Source organism: Puma concolor, chromosome C2 (genome assembly GCF_028749965.1).
Source record: "Puma concolor isolate L17-30 chromosome C2, mPumCon1.1.hap2, whole genome shotgun sequence".
Lineage (NCBI taxonomy): Eukaryota > Metazoa > Chordata > Mammalia > Carnivora > Felidae > Puma > Puma concolor.
In genome coordinates this window covers 388,499-409,490 of record NC_141675.1, presented here as the reverse complement: position 1 = coordinate 409,490, position 20,992 = coordinate 388,499, and the positions used below count along the sequence as shown (strand labels likewise).

The 20,992-nt window shown below is 37.1% G+C and overlaps 1 protein-coding gene across 6 annotated transcripts in view; it reads left to right on the top strand.

Annotated features, from left to right (window-relative positions):
- Nucleotides 1-20,656, top strand: part of TOPAZ1 (testis and ovary specific TOPAZ 1) — a 94,254-nt gene extending 73,598 nt beyond the window's left edge. For 2 of the 6 annotated variants that reach the window (XM_086720273.1, XM_086720272.1), the window contains exons 18-19: nt 17,788-17,952; nt 19,648-20,651. In XM_086720273.1, the coding sequence (XP_086576399.1) occupies nt 17,788-17,952; nt 19,648-19,895 (413 nt within the window). In that variant the 3' untranslated portion in view covers nt 19,896-20,651. Of the gene's footprint in view, nt 1-17,787; nt 17,953-19,647 lie in introns of all 6 variants that reach the window. The other 4 variants (XM_086720271.1, XM_086720270.1, XM_086720274.1 and 1 more) reach the window with 4 other exon arrangements.
- Nucleotides 20,657-20,992: the final 336 nt, after the last annotated feature.

The window sequence follows — 20,992 nt, the reverse complement described above, 5'->3', positions numbered from 1 at the left end:
AATTCTTGTCTATGTAATTACCTTAAATTGATGTTGAATTGTGAATGGCAGTTTGACCTAATAAACCCTAGTGATCGTGTGCATAGGAAAGGTGGTTGATGTGTTAAATGGAAGGAGAAAGTTAACCTCACTTTAAAGAAAAAAGCATATGACCCTTTGTTGAAAAGCTAGTTCTTACTTCAGCCCAGGCACCATACTAATAAATGCTTTACATCAATTATCTCAGTTAATTTTCATAGAAACTCTACAAGTTTGGAATTAGTATAACCCCCTTTTTTTGTTAGTTAAAAAATGTCAGAGACATTAAGCCACTTGCCCAAAATGATACAACAAGTAAGAAGTGGAGGCTGGATTCAAACCCAGACAGTCCAGCTTCAGAGCCCAGACTTCAGCTACCACTGGGGCAGGTAAATCCCTATTGATAATCTGCATGAACTCTTAACCTTTGTACATACAGGCAAACATGACTTCAAGCCAGGACAAGCAAGGTTACTTCCCTATTAAGTCAATCCATCTAGCAGAAATCACAATGAAATTAAGCCAGGAGAAGCAATTAAGATTGGTTTGCTATGAGGTAAATGAAAACTTAGAGATCACACTGGTAACACAACATGCTACATGATGGTACCTCTGGCTGCTTAAACCATCAGGCAGATTTCATTTGATAAAATGGGATAACAGTGAAGAAACCTCAAGAATCTCTGGGTTTATGGGGCAACTGGGTGGTTCAGTCAGTTAAGCATCTGAACAACTCAGGTCATGATCTCACAGTCCATGGATTTGAGTCCTGCATCAGGATCTGTGCTGACTGACAGCTCAGAGCCTGGAGCCTGCTTCAGATTCTGTGTCTCCCTCTCTGTCTGCCCCTTCCCCGCTCATGCTAGCTCTCTCTCTCTCTCAAAAATAAATAAGCATTAAATAAATTAAAAATCTCTGGGTTTAGGTGGAAAGATAGAATATATGCACAGGTAGAGCAAATAGATAATCTTTACACTAACACACAAGCACATATACATGCACATACATATGAATATATAATTTATGTATTATATACGTGGAATAATTGCATACATATATGTAATGCCTTGTATTTGTTCAGGGCTGAGAGTTTATGGAATACAGAGGTTCTGAGTGGACTTCAGGATCAAAAGCTTGTTGGAAAGGGTTTTCTCCAACTTAACAAATATAGCCAGTGAAGTTTGCTAAGTGGGGAAGGGTAACCAAAATACAAAAATAGAAATTAGCAAGATGTGAGCCAGAGCTCACAAGCTTTGTTGGAAAAGAGAGATGTGGTGAGAATGGAAAGGTTAAAATGGTTGATAAAAATGAGCGTGAGTCACCTTATGATAGGAAATTTCAGCCTAAAAATTCTGGAAAAACCAATCTTTCTCAAACTAGAGCATGAAGGAGGGTTTGTGTGAAGGGTGTAAAATGAACTGTGGAGATTTAAAATTTTTACAATTTTAATGTTCTCTTTAAAAATTCTGTAAGTTATAACAGGATTTCCTTTTGCAGGGATAATTTCAACTGAAAGTCATTTTCATAAATAAAAATTTACTTCTTCAAAAGAAAGACCCACAGAAGTATACTAAGTTCTCCCCAGAATTATTTTATTGTTAAAAGCATTCTGCAGTAAACAGGCCTTTCTCAAGAAAGGAAATACAAAGGACTCTATCTCACTTGTAATACATGAGTGCAATACTCATAATAAAAATATACATTAAAATTACAAAATACCTGTCAGAGTAGCAAAATAAGAGTTTAGTGATATACTTTTCATGAAAGTATAGAGAAACAGGTATTCACATACATTGTCTTTAGGGGCTTTTTGGCAAAATATCTGTTAAGATCTAATAGTGCATATTTTCTTTTATGTTTCATCTCTATTTCTAATAATTTCTCCTGCAAACACAAGTATGTACTGTAAGTTGTCTACAATCTTTTTTTGAGAGAGAGAGATAGATTGAGAGAGTGTGCACGAGCAGGGAGAGAGGGACGAAGGAGAGAGTGACAGAAAGAGAGAGAGAGAGAGAGGATCTCAAGCAGGCTGCATGCTCAGCATGGAGCCCAACTTGGGGCTCGATCCCATGACCCTGGGATCATGACCCACACTAAAGGCAAGAGTCAGATGTTCAACCAAATAAGCTACCCAGGAACCCCTAGAATATATTTTTTAACCATCACAGTGCTAACAAAGGATTCCACATAACTTAAATGTTTCATTAAGAAAGTACAAGTTGAGGGGCGCCTGGGTGGCGCAGTCGGTTAAGCGTCCGACTTCAGCCAGGTCATGATCTCGCGGTCTGTGAGTTCGAGCCCCGCGTCAGGCTCTGGGCTGATGGCTCGGAGCCTGGAGCCTGTTTCAGATTCTGTGTCTCCCTCTCTCTCTGCCCCTCCCCCGTTCATGCTCTGTCTCTCTCTGTCCCCAAAATAAATAAACGTTGAAAAAAAAAAAATTTAAGAAAGTACAAGTTGAGACAATAAATTTCATATATAAAAAAAAAAAAAAAAAAGAAAGTACAAGTTGATTGACTGTGTGATAGCCATATGATGGAGTAGAATAAGGCAGATCTACAAATAATCATTTGGAATGTTCTCCAGGATCTGTTGCCAGATGAAAAAAGGAATGTGCAGAACAGTGTCCACAGTAACGTAAATAAGATGGACACACACGTATTTCCTTTTATACCCTTAAAATATTTTTAGAAGGATGTACAAGAAACAAAGAATGGTGTTTGCTTCTGGAAAGAAGAGTTTAGTGCTTGGAGGACATGGATAGGAGGCAGATTAACTTTTTCCATATGCTTTTTCTGTATTTTTTCCTTTTATTTTTCTTTTTTAATTATTTTTTTCCAAATTTTTATTGAGATAGTATTTAGATAACATACAGTGTAATGTTGGTTTCAGGAGTAGAATTTAGTGATTCATCACCTACGTATATCACCCAGTGCTCATCACAACAAGTGCCCTCCTATTAATGCCCATCATCCATTTAGCCCATCACCCATCCACCTCCCTTCATCAACCATCAGTTTGTCCTCTATTGTTGATAGTCTTTGGGGTGCCTGGCTGGCTTAGTTGGTTAAGTGTCTTGACTTCGGCTCAGGTCATGATCTCATGGTTTATGGGTTCCAGCCCTGCTTTTGCTGTCAGCACAGAGGATGCTTCAGATTCTCTATCCCACCCCCTTCCCCTGCTCACATTCTTTCTCCCTCTCTCTCTCAAAAATGAACATTAAAAAAAATATTTAAGTCTATTATGGTTTGTTTCCCTCTCTCTCTTTCCCCCTTCCCCTATGTTCATCTGTTTTGCTTCCTAAATTATACATATCTGTGGAATAATAAGGTATTTGTCTTTCTCTGACTTATTTTGCCTAGCATAATACACTCTACCTCCATCCACATCATTGCAAATGGCAAGATGTCATTCTTTGTGATGGTTGCATAATATTCCATTGTATATCTATACCACATCTTTATCCACTTATCAGTGGACAGACACTTGGACTCTTTCCATAGTTTGGCTATTGTTGATAATGCTGCTATAAACATCAGTGTGCATGTACCCCTTCGAATCTGTATTTTTGTAACCTTTGGGTAAATACCTACTAGTGAATTGCTAGTTCATAGGGTAGTTCTATTTTTAAATTTTTGAGGAATCTCCATACAGTTCTCCAGAGTGGCTACACCAGTTTGCATTTCCACTAACAGTGCAAGAGGGTTCCCTTTCTAGACATCCGTGCCAACATGTGTTGTCTCTTGTGTTGTAAATCTTAGCCATTCTGATAGGTGTGAGGTGGTATCTCACTGTAGTTTTGATTTGTATTTCCCTGATGATGAGTGATGTTGAGCATTTTTTCATGTGTCTGTTAGCTATCTGGATGTCTTCTTTGGAAAAATGTCTATAAATGTCTCCTGCCCATTTCTTAACTGGAATGTTTATTTTGGGGGTATTGAGTTTGATAAGTTCTTAATAGATTTTGGATATTATCTTTCTCAGACATGTCATTTGCAAATATCTTCTCCCATTCTGTAGGTTGCCTTTTAGTTTTGTTGATTGTTTTCCTTTGCTATGCAGAAGTTTTTTATTTTGATGAGGTCCGAATAGTTCATTTTTGCTTTTGTTTCCCTTGCCTCTGAAGACATGTCTAGTAAGAAGTTGCTATGACTGAGGCCAGGGAGGTTGCTCGCTGTGTTCTCTAGGATTTTGATGGTTTCCTGTCTCACATTTAAGTGTTTCATCCATCTTGAATTTCTTTTTGTGTATGGTATAAGAAAGTAGTCCAGTTTCATTCTTCTGCATGTTGCTGTCCAGTTTTCCCAGTACCATTTGCTGATGAGATTGTCTTTTTTTCCATTGGATATACTCTTCTGCTTTGTCAAAGATTGGTTGACCACATACTTGTGGGTCTAATTCTGGGTTTTCTGTTCTGTTCCATTGATCTGTGTCTGTTTTTGTGTCAGTACCATACTGTATTGATAACTGCAGCTTTGTAATACAGCTTGAAGTCCAGAATTGTGATGCCTCCCACTTTCCTTTTTCTTTTTTTTTTTTTTTAATGTTTATTTATTTTTGAGAGAGAGAGCATGAGCAGGGGAGGAGCAGAGAGACGGGAGACACAGAATCTGAAGGAGGCTACAGGCTCTGAGCTGTCAACACAGAGCCTGACACAGGGCTTGAACTCATGAACCATGAGAGCATGACCTGGGCCAAAGTTGGGCGCTTAACCTGACTGAGCCACCCAGGCGCCCCTCCTTTTCTTTTTCAGGATGGTTCCATACCAATTTTAGGGTTGTTTGCTCTAGTTCTCTGAAAAATGCTGGTGGTATTTTGATAGGGATTGCATTAAAGGTGTAGACAACTTTGGGTAGTATCGACATTATAACAATGTTTGTTCTTTCAATCCACAAGCATGGAATGTTTTTCCATTTATTTGTGTCCTCTTTAATTTCTTTTTTTTTTTTTTAACCTTGATTTTTTATTTTTTAAAATTTACATCCAAATTAGTTAGTATATAGTGAAGCAATGATTTCAGTAGATTCCTTAATGCCCCTTACCCATTTAGCCCATCCCCCCTCCCACAACCCCTCTAGTAACCCTCAGTTTGTTCTCCATATTTATGAGTCTCTTTTGTTTTGTCCCCCTCCATGTTTTTGTATTATTTTTGTTTCCCTTCCCTTATGGTCATCGGTTTTTCTCTTAAAGTCCTCATATGAGTGAAGTCATATGATTTTTGTCTTTCTCTGACTGACTAATTTCACTTAACATAATACCCTCCAGTTCCATCCACGTAGTTGCAAATGGCAAGATTTCATTCTTTTTGATTGCCGAGTAATACTCCATTGTATATATACCACATTTTCTTTATCCATTCATCCATCGATGGACATTTGGGCTCTTTCCATACTTTGGCTATTGTTGATAGTGTTGCTATAAACATAGGGGTGTGTCCTCTTTAATTTCTTTCATAAGTGTTCTATAGTTTTCAGAGTACCGATTTTTTACCTCTTTTGTTAGGTTTATTCCAAGGTATCTATGGTTTTTGGTGCAATTTTAAATGGGATTGATTCCTTGATTTATTTTTCTTCTGCTTCTTTTGGTGTGTAGAAATGGCAACAGATTTCTGAACATTGATTTTATATCCTGCAACTTTGTTGAATTTATATATTAGTTCTGGCAATTTTTGGTGAAGTCTTTTAGGTTTTCTATATAGAATATCATGTCATCTACAAAGAGCAAAGGTTTGACTTCTTCATTGCCGATTTGGATGCTTTTCATTTCTTTTTGTTGTCTGATTGGTGAGGCTAAGACTTCCAATACTATGGTAAGTAACAGTGGTGAGAGTAGACATCCCTGTCTTTTTCCTGGCTATACAGGAAAAGCTCTCAGTTTTTCTCCACTGAGGATAATATTGGCTGGGGGTCTTTTGTATGTGGCCTTTATGATGTTGAGGTATGTTCCATCTATACCTACTTTGTTGAGCATTTTTGTCAAGAGTGGAGGCTATGTTTTGTCAAATGCTTTTTTTTTTTTCAATCTATTGAGAGGATATATGGTTCTTTTCTTTTATTGTGGTGTATCACATTGATTTGCAAATATTGAACCAGCCCTACAGCCCAGGAATAAGTCCCACTTAATTATGGTAAATAATTCTTTTAATGTATTGTTGGATTTGATTTGTTAGTATCTTGTTGAGAATTTTTGCATCCATGTTCATCAGGGATATTGGCCTGTAAGTCTTCTTTATAGTGGGGTCTTTGTCTGGTTTTGGATTCAAGGTGATGCTGTCCTCATAGAATGAATTTGGAAGTTTTCCTTTCATTTCTGTTTTTTGGAAGTTTGAGAAGAATAGGTATTAACTCTTTTTTTTTTTTAACGTTTTATTTATTTTTGGGACGAGAGCATGAACGGGGGAGGGGCAGAGAGAGAGGGAGACACAGAATCGGAAACAGGCTCCAGGCTCTGAGCCATCAGCCCAGAGCCTGACGCGGGGCTCGAACTCACAGACCGCGAGATCGTGACCTGGTTGAAGTCAGACGCTTAACCGACTGCGCCACCCAGGCGCCCCTATTAACTCTTAAATGTCTGGTACAATTTCCCTGGGAAGCCGTCTGGCACAGGACTTTTATTTGTTGGGAGATTTTTGATTACTGATTCCGTTTCTTTGCTGGTTTGGGTTTGTTCAGATTTTCTGTTTCTTCCTGTTTCAGTTTTGGTTGTTTGTGTGTTTCTAGGAATTTGACCATTTCTTCCACATTGACCAGTTTGTTGGCATATAATTTGTAATATTCTCATAATTTTATATTTCTGTGATGTTGGTTGTGATCACTCCTCTTTCATTTGTGACTTTATTTGTTTATTTTATTTTTGATAAGTCTGGCTAGGGGTTTATCAATTTTATTAATTCTTTCTGAGAACCAGCTCTTAGTTTCATTGATCTGTTCTACTGGGTTTTTTTGTTTGTTTCTATTTTATTTATTTCTGCTCAAATCATTATTACTTCCTCTATTCTGCTGGATTTAGGCTTTATTTGCTGTTCCTTTTCTACCCTCTTTAGGTGTAATTTAAGTTGTTTATTTGAGGCATGTCTTACTTCTTGAGGTAGGCCTGTATTACGGTATACTTCCCTCTTAGGACCACCTTTGCCATATCTCAAAGGTTTTGGACTATCATGTTTTCATTTTCATTTGCTTCCATGTATTTTTTTAAATTTCTTCTTTAATTTCCTGGTTATCCCATTTATCCTTTAGTAGGAGTTTAGTCTCCAATAATTTGCAGTCTTTCCAAATTTTTTCTTATGGCTGACTTCAGGTTTCATAACGTTGTGGTCTGAAAATACACATGGTATGATCTCAGTTTTTTGTACTTGTTGAGAGCTGATTTGTGACCCAGTATGTGATCTAATCTGTAGAATGTTCCATGGTCACTCGAGAAGAATGTGTATACTCCAGCTTTAGGATGAAAAGTTCTGAATATATCTGTTAAGTCTATCTGGTCCAGTGTGTCATTCAAGGCTATTGTTTCTTTGTTGATCTGCTTAGATGATCTATCCATTGTTGTAAGTGGCATGTTAAAGTCCTTTACTATTATTGTATTATTATCACTGAGTTTCTTTATGTTTGTTATTAATTGCTTTATATATTTGGGCGCATAAATGTTTACAATTGTTAGATCTTCTTGATAGGTAGGTCCCTTAATTATGGTATAATGCCCTTCTTCATCTCACATTACAGTCTTTGGTTTAAAATCTGGTTTGTCTAAGTATGGCTAGTCTGGCTTTGTTTTGGCATCTGTTAGCATGATAAATCATTATCCATCCTCTCACTTTCAGTCTGTAGGTGTCTTTAGGTCTAAAGTGATCCTCTTAGGGGCACCTGGGTGGCTCAGTAGGTTGAGCGTCCCACTTCAGCTCAGGTCATGATCTCTCGGTTCGTGAGTTCAAGCCCCGCATTGGGCTCTGTGCTGACAGCTCAGAGCCTGGAGCCTGCTTTGGATTCTGTGTCTCCTTCTCTCTCTGCCCCTCCCCTGCTCATGCTCTGTCTCTCAAAAATGAATAAATAAACAAAAAAAGAAGTTTAAAAAAAATAAAGTGATCCTCTTGTAGGCACCACGTAGATGGGTCTTGTTTGTTTATCCATTCTATTACCCTGTGTCCTTTGATTTGAGCTTTTAGTCCATTATATTTAGAGCTATTATTGATAGATGTCAATTTGGTGACATTGTGTTATCTATAAAGTTGATGTTTCTGGTGATGTTCTCTCTTCCTTTCTAGTCTTTATGCTTTTGCTCTTTTTTTCCCACTTCAAAGAGTCCCCTTTAATATTTCTTGCAGGGCTGGGTTAGTGGTCATGAACTCCTTTAGTTTTTGTTTGGGAAACTGTCTTTCCTGTATTCTGCGTGACAGCCTTGCTGCATAAAGTATTCTTGGCTGCATACTTTTCCCATTTAGCACATTGAGTATATCGTGCCATTCTCTTCTGGCCTGCCAAGTTTCTGGACAGATCTGCTGCAAACCGATCTGTCTTGCTTTGCAGGTTAAGGATTTTTTTTTTTACCCTTGCTTCTTTCAGGATTCCTTCTTTATATGACCATTTTGTGAATTCCACTATGAAGGGTCTTGGTGATGACTGGCTTTTGTTGAATTTATTGGGAATTCTCTGTGGTTCTAATGGATTTGGATCTGTGTTCTTCCTTAGATTAGAGAGGTTTTCAGCTGTAATTTGCTTGTATAAACTTTCTGCTCCTTTCTCTTTCTCTTTCTCTTTTTCTTCTGGGACTCCTATGATAGGAATGTTGTTGTGCTTTAAGGAGTCACTGAGTTCCCTAAGTCTACATCCATGATCTGGTACCTTTCTTTCCTTCTTTTTTTCAGCTCCAGTATTTCCCATAATTTTATCTTCTGTATCACTCATTTGTTCTTCTGCTTCCTTGTTGTCATTACACCCAGTCGGTTTTGCATCTTAGTTATAATATTTTTTATTTTGACTGGACTAGTTTTAAGGTTATTTTATCTGTGCAGTAAGGGATTCTCTAGTGTTTTCTATGCTTTTCTCAAGCCCAGCTAGTATCCTTATAATTATTATTTTAAATTCTGATTTGGACATCTTACTTATATTTGTATTGATTAAATCCCTGGCCATGATTTCATCCTGTTCTTTCTTTTGGTGTGAATTCATCCATCTTGTCATTTTGTCTGAGTCACTGGATGTGTGTGGGGGGGGTGGGGGGGGATTGTTAGGAAAGTTTGTCGTATTCCTGCTCCTGAGAGTAATGGCTATATTAAGAAGAAGTTCAAAAAAAAGAAAGAAAGGAAGGAAGCTAGATCCTAGGTGTATTTTGGTCTGCTTATTAAAAGAAACTAGATTAAAAAAAAAAAAAAAGCAGCTGGATCCTATCTCCCCTAGAGCTGAAGCTTTGCAGCACTCTATGATCAGTAGACTTAGTGCAAAAGAGGGGTTTGTGCTGGTCCCATGATGGTGGGGCCTGCAGTGATGATTCTCAGGTGGACTTGCCCCAGTGGAGATGCACAGCAGGGCCTTGGTGTAAGCTGCTCTTGCCTACACTGGGTGGCACTGTTTTGCTCACTGAAGGACATCAGTGCCGGTGTGGGGGAGGGAGGGTAATGGCTTAGCCCCGCTCTCTCCTCCTTCCCCAGAGCAGGAAGCTCACACCCACCACTCTTTAGGAAGCTGGCACAGAAGAGCAGATATTCACCCCTTTTGTGTCCCCAGCTTCTGTCAGATTCCTGCCTTCACCCTGCCAGTGTCCAAGCTGTCTACCTGCCAGGTGACACTGTATTCCTATGTTTTATCTCAGGCACACAGGTGGGTTTCAAAACTCCAAATTTTAGAGATCCAAGCTGCTCGGACCCGTGCTGACCCTCTGGGGGAGGCTTTCACTGTACTATTGCATCTGCTGGTTTGTTATAGAAAAATGGTCACGATACAGCTCAGCAGTTTGGAGTTTCTGTAAAGCACAGCACAAAATTGGCACCAAGATTTGCTTCCCCTGCTTGTGTCTTTGTTCCTATGCTTGAGAACAGGGCAACCCATGGGTGCTGCCAGTTGTTTTGTCCCCACAGAGGCTGTGCGGCCACTCCCAAATGTACTCCTAGCAGGGGAACTGTTTCTTCCCATGTGACCCAGGGAATCCTCAGATCTTGCTGGCCTCTCCCAGGTCTTCATAGTCTTTCCCCACCGGGGCCACAAGGCACAACCATGGTGCAGACCTTCAAAGCTTCAGACTGTGCTCCACTGCTCTCCTTTTCCTAGTCAGTGGTCTTGGGGAAAGAGTTTTCTTGTGCAGTCCCCTGCGTGTGCTCGTCGCTCCGCACTGCCCCCCACCTTCTCTTTCTTATATTCTCTCATCTCTCCATCATCAGGACTCCCTCCCCTTCACAGCACCTGCAGTTCTTTGCTTTCCCCAATCAACTCTCCGTAGCTCCTATCTTCCACGATGTGGCCTTTTGTGGCCATTTTCTCCCTCTAGTTGTGCAGTTTTGCTCTCTCAGTCCTCAGATCGATTTCTTGGGTGCTCAGAATGATTGGATATTTATCTGGCTGTGTTCAAGGGACAAGGGAAGTTTAGGGTCCCCCTGCTCCTCTGCCATCTTATTTCTCTATATTTTTTCCTTTTGAAAACCTGTGCACTTATTACCTACTAAACTTTTTATAGAAGGGTTATACATTACTTGTGTAGGAGAAATGCAGAATATTTTACTCATTTTAGTTAGTGGCAGACTTTATGATGAGAAATCTATTGTTTTGGCTTTTCAGTTTGACATTTAAAACTCTCAGCACTAGTAGCTTGTATCTTGGCAAATGAACAATAAATTCCTGCCTTCTCCCCTTACCAGAGTAAAAAAAAAAAAAGCCTTTAAACCATAATTTATAATCATGGCTTAGAGGCTGAAAAATAAGTGTCCTAACTCCCTAGAATATACATTTTGTAAAAAGTTATGCCATTTATTGAGAAGCTGCCTTTGAACTTTAAAATAAATTTTATTGCCTCAACATAAGTAACACTGTTCATTAGCAACCAGTAGGAAAAGGTAGATAAGAAAAACTGATGATAAAAATTCCTTTTATTCAGGCCACCCAGAAATGACTGTTAACCACTTTAACGTTACTACACAGAGTCCTTTTGTACCTTGCATTGTTTTGTTCAGGGAACAGTCTTTCTTTTTTTTTTTTTTTTTTTAATTTTTTTTTTAACGTTTATTTATTTTTGAGACAGAGAGAGATAGAGCATGAACGGGGGAGGGTCAGAGAGAGAGAGGGAGACACAGAATCCGAAACAGGCTCCAGGCTCTGAGCTGTCAGCACAGAGCCCGACGTGGGGCTTGAACTCACAGACCGCGAGATCATGACCTGAGCTGAAGTCAGACGCTTAACCGACTGAGCCAACGAGGCGCCCCTAGGGAACAGTCTTTCTGTGGACATCTTCTGTGTAAAGGAATGTTCTTCTATAATGTCACTTAATGGGATGCTTAGTTTTCCATCTTACGAAAAAATATATATAAGTGTGTAAATGTAGATACATAAATATATCCATAGACCCACATTTCTTCATCTAGCTTGTTTCCAGATGTCCATCATAAATAATAATCCATGCTAAACATTCCTGCTAATATTACATCCTTAGGATAAATTCTGACAATTGCTGGGTTAAAGGATAAGGCAGTTTAAAGCTTTTTGGTAAATGTTGGTAGATTTGCCCTTATTCCCATTCAGATTTGCATCAAGTTATCTTGAGTTTATTAGAAACCCTCCCTTTGTAAGACAATCCTAGAGAACTATTACATAGGTATCTCTTCTATAAAGACATTGTCCTTCTAGGGGTCATAGGTGCATATAAACAGTCCAAGAGTTAGTGCCGAATATTATGGTTTTTAGTTGTCAGACAGACTGGTACTTTCCAGTCTATGCAATCCCTAATCTGGCCATTCAATACTTTCCATTCCAGGTCTTATCTCTGCAAGTGGAATATAAAAGTACCCTACACCTTTAGAAAGTTTGTAGTAATTAGTCTTACCAGCGTGTGAAGATGCATGTTATGAAACACCCTCACCAATACTATTTCTTGAATACTATTTTTCTTTTCTCTTTGCTAGTTTGACAGAGAAAAAGTGATATTTGTTGCTTTACTTTGCATTTAATTGCTTATTAGAAAATTTAACTCTTTCCCCTTTTTACCATTTTTACTTATTCTTTTGTGGATTATTCATGTTCTTGGTCTGTTTTCTTTTTTAATTTTTTTTCTTTTTACATTTATTTATTTTTTGATGGAGAGAGACAGAGCACAGTGGGGGAGGGTCAGAGAGAGGGAGACACAGAATCCAAAGCAGGCTCCAGGCTCTGAGCTGTCAGCACAGAGCCCGACGTGGGGCTCGAACTCACAAACTGCGAGATCATGACCTGAGCCGAAGTCAGACGTTTAACTGACTGAGCCACCCAGGCGCCCCTCTTGGTCTGTTTTCAAATTTTAATATATCTCTTCATTATTGATTTAATAATAATGTAATTATTTGGTATATACCAAGCATTGTGCTAAGTGTGTTACTTGTGTCCTCTTATTTAATCAACACTAACCCTATTAAGTAGATGATGGTATCCCAAGATGAAGGCGCTGAGGCACAGAGAAGATCACACAGCAATTCCAATCTAGGTCTGATTGCAGAGTCCATATATTAAAACCTTATACCACTGTTATTTCCCTAATCTTTCATTTAAATGGACTTTGTAAAATTGCAACCAGGGAGGAAGCACAAACCACAGAAACAGACCTGGATCTGACCTAGTCAGCCACCTGAGCAAAGTGGTGATTCTGATCTTGTTTTTATAAATCTGAGACAGTAGTTCTCAAAGTTGGCCATCAGAACACCCTGAAAGATTGTTAAAACACAGATTGCTTGGTCCATTCCTAGATTTTCTGATTCATTAAATCTGGGATGGGTCCTGGGAATTTGCATTTCTTACAAGTTCTCAGAGGTTACTGATGATGATGCTAGTCTGGGACCTCACTTTGAAGACCACTACCCTATAGCTCTCTTGTGTGGGCATTTCTCACACCTCCCCTGTATCCCTAAACCACACTTCCTCAAGTCACTCCCCTAGTGTGTTAACCAATGCTACAAGCATTACCATTTTTATTATGTATTATTTATGGATTTTCTACATTTAACTCTCTTTGTACCTTCCTAGGGAGGAAATGGCTGGAGATGTTTTTGTTTTAGTTTTTTTTTCTAGTTTTGTTGAGATATAATTGACATACAGCACTGTGTAAGTTTAAGGAGTATAGCATAATGACATATATGTTGTGAATTGTGATTGGCACAATAAATATAGTTAACATCCATCATCTCCTATAGATAGAAAAAAAAAAGAAAAATACATTTTTTCCCTTGTGATGAGAACTCTTAGGATCTACTCTCAACAACTTTCCTGGATGTCATACAGCAATGTTAACTATAGTCACCGTGTTATGGTACATTACATCTCCAGTATTCCTTACAACTGGAAGTTTGTGCCTTTTGACCACCTTCATCCATTTCCCCACCCCCACTCCCACCTCTGGTAACCACAAATCCAATCTCTTTTTCTATGATTCTAAGATTTCACATACCAGTGAGATCATGCAGTGTTTCTCTTTCTGTATTTCACTTACTTCACTTTGCCTAATGTTCTCAAGGTCCATCTATATTGTTTTAGGCTAGACTTGTTTAAAGCATAGATGTGTGTGTGTTTTTTTGTTTATTTAGGAAAGTGTTACCCTTTTTTATATAGGAAATTTAGCATAAAGTTTAGCTTGAACACCTAGACCAGTGACTGCCACTGCAGTACTAATATAAGCATATAAACAATGTTAATATTTAAAAACTGCATCATCTTTATTTTCAATCAGTGGATAGCTCTGTTCAGAACAATGTTATGTTAGGCCAGGCCATGTTTAATCTCTGTTTTCATACAGCAGTTTCACTTATAACTACTTATGTAGGCATAGCCATTATTTAGGTCATTAACACTTCTTTCCCAGGTAATTTTCACCAAATGTGAACACTGGTCATTTTCAGTGATGGGATATTCAATTTTTGTTAATTTCTTCTTTATACTTCTCTGTTTTAATTTTTTGTAGTGATTGTGTGTGTGTGTGTGTGTGTGTGTATGTGTGTGTGTATATATATATGTGTGTGTGTGTGTATATATATATACACACACATACATATATATATATATATATATATATATATATATATATATATATAATGTTTATTTTTGAGAGAGAGAGAGACAGAATGCAAGCAGGGGAGGGGAAGAGAGAAAGGGATACACAAGAATGCCAGGTAGGCTCCAGGCTCTGAGCTGTCAGTGCAGAGTCCAACAGGGAGCTCGAACTTCCAGACTGCAAGATCATGACCTGAGCCTAAGTCTGACGCTTAACCAACTGAGCCACACAGGCACCTCTGTGATTGTTTATATTTTTTAAATAAACATTATTTTAGGGGCACCTGGGTGGCTCAGTTGGTTAAGCGTCCGACTCTTGGTTTCAGCTCGGGTCATGATCTCATGATCTCACACTTCGTGAGTTTCAGCCCCACATCGGGCTTTGCGCTGACCATGCAGAGCCTGCTTGGGATTCATTCTCTCTGCCCTTCCTTCACTCTCTCTCTCTGTCTCTCTCAGAAATAAGTAAATAAACTTTAAAAAATAATTTTTTTAAATAAACATTATTTTAGAAGTAAATCAACCAGCTTGGCCTCATCCTGAACAGTATTTCTGAAATTGCCTGTTTAATGTGGTTTTTATACTTGATGCACTCTTTTATTGTTACAGTTTTTATAGTACACAGTCAAATAGGTTATTAACATTATAATGTGATCTAAAAATCAGTTCAGGTACTTATCATCAATGATGTATATATCACACTTAGAAAATATTATACTGTAAATTATGTCCCTTTGTATTATGATAGTTTTACATATTAAAGATATTAGTCCTTCATCTGTTGGATATTTGCACATATTTTTCTCAGCTTTTCATTTTCCTTTAACTTTATGATTTTTTTTGCATTTTTGTTTTTCTTCTGTTGTCCACCTGACATTTTTTCTACCTAACATAAACTGTTTTTATTTTTTTAGTGTTCTCTTTTTAGTATAGCTTTTTATTTTTTTAATACATTTTTTTTTAGTATACCTGACACCAATGTTACATTAGTTTCAAGTGTACGACATAGTGACATAGTGACTCAACATCTCTATACATTATGCTTATGTTCACCACAGCTATACGTCTGTCACCATACAACACTATTACAATACCGTTGACTATATTCCGTTTGCTATACCTTTTATTCCCATGACTTTTTGTTTTGTATCATGGTTTAGGCACTCCTTAGCTATCTCAAAATTATATATTTACCCATGTTCTTCAAATCTTTTCATTCATTACTAGTTTTAAATTTTGATATGAAATGGGAACAAAATTGTATTTATTTCCCCAAAATGTCCCAACTCACCCTTTACTCACTTATTTAAAATGCCACTTTTATCATTTATTAGAATCTTGTATCTGCTTAGGTGTGTTTCTATACTTGTCTTCTCTCCCAGGGATCTGTTTCTATGGTAGCACCAAACTCTTTTTAGTTAATGTAGCTTTAGAATATCTGTAATATCTATTTAGGCAACACCACTTTCACTCCTCTTTTCCAAATTATTGTTCACATTCTCAAGTGCTTATTCTTTTAGGTGAATTTCAGCTATTGAGTTTTTCATATAGTTCCGTAAGGAAATTTGATTGGGATTATGTTAAATGTATATATAAAAAGGAGAAAGGTATCTTTAGATATTTTTTATGGTATATGTAGCATTCACTATGGTAGTCAAGGATAGTTATTTGATAGTGTCACTGACTACACTGGAAATTCATTCACTGCAGACCATCTTCATATTAATAGTCTTCATATTCTCAGTGCCTTGTATTCAAAATCTTGCATGAGTCAAATGACTAAATATGCATATGTTGGAAGGTAAGTGGATAAAGAATGGCTATTATAGAAAATTTGCTTGCATTTTGACTCAGACTTTTTAGACAAATGGAAAATATTCCCAACTGTCGAAGAGTGAAAAACATGAGGGTTAATGCAATAAGGACTTCTATCACCATAAAACTAGTATTAAAGTACACTAGTAAACTGGTTTTTGTTTTTCAAAATTTAATTCTCATAAGAGGTCTTATAAAATTTCTCAAAAGTGTTTATGCTGATAGAGTTGTGAATGGGGTGGATTAGTTAAAAGTCTAAATGACTACCCAATTACCAGTTTCAGTTAACTTTAGTACATAAAATGACCAGCTTATTCAGAGTTTTTAATATAGCTACACAATTTGGTAAGATTTCAAAATGAAGCTCCTAAAATACCATCTATTCTTTCAAAAACTGTGACCATTATTCTACCTTAACAATAAAAAATGAGTACTAAAGAACAGTGCAATTGTTGTGAGAAAGGTCCACATAGTCTACTTTTTGTAAGTGTGACATATCTACCACCAGATAGACATTAACAAAAAACAATTGAACTTATTTGATAAAAATAAAATTCAGTTTATAAGGAATGGTGATTTAGCGGTTTTACTTTGGGGAATTATGGGGGAAAATGGGAATTATGCTTAACCAATGATTTATGCAGTCTTTCAAAAGATAACAAGTTCATTTAAATTTCTCTATAAAGTAAAGTTTAAGCAGATTTGGAAGTAAATTAATGGAAATATCTGTTTAAATGAGCTAAGATTCATAAAGCACCAATATTTGTAAAACATTGCCTAACACATAGCATGAGGCAATTCAGTCAGTCAATCAGTCTGTCAGATGGGCTCTACTAATTTAAAAACATCTCCTGTTTTAAAGTTATACTGGGTAATTAAGCCTTTATTTTGGCATTTGTGTACATGAATTACCAAATCTCCCTTCAATACTTTTTGTATTCACTGTGCTGGGAAGGCCCCCAAAGAAAAAGAAAACGTGACTCCTATACTTAGTACAGTTAAAAAACAGGGAAATATGATTTAAGTGTTATAACAACGTTTCGTTTATGTATCTGGTGTATGATGATTGAGAGAATTAGGCAAATGATAAAATATTGACATTTCTAATATTTTAGTACCTCAGTGTTCTGTATGATAGTCTCCTATTGTTTTTCTCAATGTGCAAATCAAGGCAGAAATTAAGGAACTTCAGCATTATAGGTAATATTCTCTTTTTTTTAAGCTGTGTGAAGCGTGCATAAAAGTTTGTTATTTTGCTTTTATAACTTACATACATTGTATATTGTGCACAAATCAACTATCTTGTAATAAAAATTATGTAAGAAATTGTGGGGGGGGAAGCTGTTCCCCAAAATGCCAAAAACTAGTTAATTTATTCTTTATTATAAAATTGTTAAACTTGTCCACACAAATATTTTACATTATAACAAATAATTTACTACAAAAGAAACATTTTTGTCATGTAAAAATAAACATTAACCTTAGAGTTAAAAACTGAGTTAGTACACTTAGAAAAATGAAAAATTAAAAAATAAGTATAACAAAGTACTCATTCGTTTTTATCCCCTTAGGATAGTGACCATTACTATACAAGTTGTTTCTAATAAATTTGAGTTATTGTTATCTTTTCTGAATACACATACTTAAATTTTGATACTTAACAAAACATATTTGAAAACATTAGTTGTAATTATACTCTTAAGTGTAATTTACATAGTATAAAGTATTAGTACTTTTTTCTTTTTGGAAGAATCAGAATGGATCATCAATACACCACTGTGGCCTTGTGATAGACTGGATGTACTCAATCGACATAATCTGCTCTGTACAATTGCACATGAAATCTTAGCCAAGAGCCTTTATAGACAGACATTTGAAGTTTTGCAAAATCTACCAGGTTTTCAAAATTCTCAAGGTATGTTTTTTAAAAGCCTCAATTCTAATGTCCATCTGGTGTTTAAATAAGAAACCATTCTCCACCTGTTTTGGTTGAGTTTTATATTCCAGCATATATTTTTAATGAAATTATTTTCTGTAAAATGTGTTCTCTGCAAATTCAATATGTTTTTCTTTTTTCTTTCTCTTTTTTGTTGTTTTTTTGTTTTTGTTTTTGTTTTTGTTTTTCAAAAGCAGAGATGCTTACCGTTGGGTTGTCAGCCATTCCCTCCCTCAACTGTTTTCATCAGTCCCCTTTCCCTCTCTGTCAGGTCTGCAGCAAACAATAATGCCCCAGCAAGTTTTGTGTCGTAAAAGAATTCATTGCATTAGAATAATTAAGAATACTTTTTCTTTTATTACTTAACATTAAATACAGAGCTTAGTTTCCATTACCTTGGAACATAGGAAAATATGAAATAAATGGAAGAAATGACAAGTTCAAAGAAAGGGAATATTAATGTGGACAATAGTAGGTAGTGTTCTCGAATCCTGACACTCAAGTTTTATGTAGACCAGAGGGGGTCCATGTTAAGGGAAACATGAGCAAAAGCTTTGGATCAAAATGAACCTGAGTAATGCTTTCAGAGTGGCAAGTTGCCACTTCATGAGAATGTTAACCTGAGGGCCTCCCACAGTGCTTTATCAGAGTACATGTTCTAGGAAAGTTCCATTGGTGGAGATGTTTAGGAAGAGACTAAAAGGTAAGGAGATTAACTTCTTGCTTAGGCCTGGATCACTAAAGGATGCTACAGATGAAGTGATAAAGACCAAAATCTAGGTCATAGATTGAACTGACAATACAGGGAATAAAAGATTTCACAGTCTCCAAGGTGACTTCACTTTCTTCTAAGTGAGGAATTGAAAGAAGGATAAATACCTAATAAAGGATTTGTTTTTAATTTGAGAGAATATTAGAGGCGGTGGTTTATTTTTAGTCATGGGAAATTAAGTCTGAGGTCTGAACTGTAGACAGTGCAAACAGAACTGTGCAAGTCATTCATTTGGGAGAGCAGATGCAGTCGCAGGTGGAATCACAGACAGCGGTGTTAATGTAGCCTCTGCGATAGTTGTCAAGCTTCCTTTTTTTTTTTAAGCATAATTTATTGTCACCTTCGCTAACATACATGTATACAGTGTGCTCTTGGCATCAGGAGTAGATTCTCGTGGTTCATCACTTACACACAACATCCAGTGCTCATCCCAACAAGTTACCTCCTCAGTGCCCATCGTCCATTGTCCCCTGCCCCCACCTCCCCATCCACCCTCAGTTTGTTCTCTGTATTTGAGAGTCTCTTATGGTTTGCCTCCCTCTCTATTTGTAACTTTTTTTTTTTTCTCTACTGTTCCCCCATGGTCTTAAGTGTCTCAAATTCCACATATGAGTGAAAACAGGTCTCTGTCTCTGCCTGACTTACTTCACTTAGCATAATACCCTCTGGTTTCACCCACATTGTTACAAGGTTCCTTTCTTCTTTGTTCCAAAGTAAATGAAGGAGGTTTCTTTTGTTGAATGCTTGTTTCTTAGAGAATATATGATTGCATTTTAGCGACTGTGACTCCCATAGTGGGTAGGAAAATCCCAACAGGAGCAAAGGGAAAAGAAAAGCAGTGAGAGAGGGAAGATTGAGAGACTAAGATAGATTGATTTCATTATATCCTTTTTGTTTTCCAGAAACTGTGGAGGTCTCACAGTACAGCCTTCTTTTTAATAAACTTCTAGATGCCTGTATAGAAAGCAACAGTCTTGGTATGTCATCCTCCGTGGCAGACTTCATGATTTCAAAGAACATCCCTATTGAGCTCTCCTTTCTTAGAAGATTAATTACTTCTTTGGGAAGGAGTTGTTTATGGCTCAAAGCCAGAACCCACTACAAAAGTAAGTTGCATCTTAAAAATTTATATTTGAAATCTTGGTTTTGACTTCAATTTTCTAACCAAGAATCCTTGCATAGTGTCTAGGACTAGGCATTTAAATATGTAAAAGGAGCAGTGATACAGTCAAAGATAATGGTGTACACAGATTTGTTCTCTCTTTTGAAACGTGTTCTTTCTCATTTCTAATTACTATATCTTTATTTCTTTGCACATTAGTATGCCCACTTGAGGGTGCACAAAGGAAATAAATGAAAGAATTTCAACCAGTTGACATAGCTTATAAATATATAGGAGTAAAACAATAGGAATATTTATATATTTTATTCATCCCTGCTATATCCCTGATCTTTATAATTCATAAGTTAGAATATTTTATAGCAGGCCACATAAGAAGTACAGAGGCTGCCATTACAATGAACACGACACATAGGTTTTTCACGTGGTTCCTAGTAAAAGAACTTTATTAATCTATTTACAGTTGTTTCTCTCTAACCAATAAGCCTGGAAAACTAATGCTTTCTCTAGTCCCAGCCACCTCATAGGTGTTTGAATTGGAAGTAATTTCATGTAGAGTCGAGATCCAGAAAACACTTCTGCCTTCCTGCAGTAGTTTGTCCTAAATTTACGTTTCTATCACTGCCACGTATCTAACAAACATTTGAGTGCCTACTGTATGTCACCGCTGTGCCAGATTTGCCAAACATCTCAGCCACCCCTGCCAGCCCAGAAACCTCTCTGAACTTGGGAGTGTTTTTCACACTACCAGCTGTTTAGCAGGTGGTAACTTTTCCCCAATGAAATAGGAAAGAAAACATTAGCATACATTACAGGTGGTAAGATGAAGTATTATTTGATAAAATTTTCATTTCAGGTACATATATCCATATATGTGTACCAGGTCAATATGTAAAATGTACCTCTTATTGTAGGTTACAATCAAAAGAAGTTTTAAAAGCAGAATTTTTTTAGGGGCACCTGGGTGGCTCAGTGAGTTAAGCGCCTGACTCTTGATTCAGCTTGGGTCATGATCTTACGTTTTGAGGGACCAAGCCCCACATTGGTCTCTGTGCTGACAGCATGGAGCCTGCTTGGGATTCTCTCTCTCTCTCTCTCTCTCTCTCTCTCTCTCTCTCTGCCTCCCC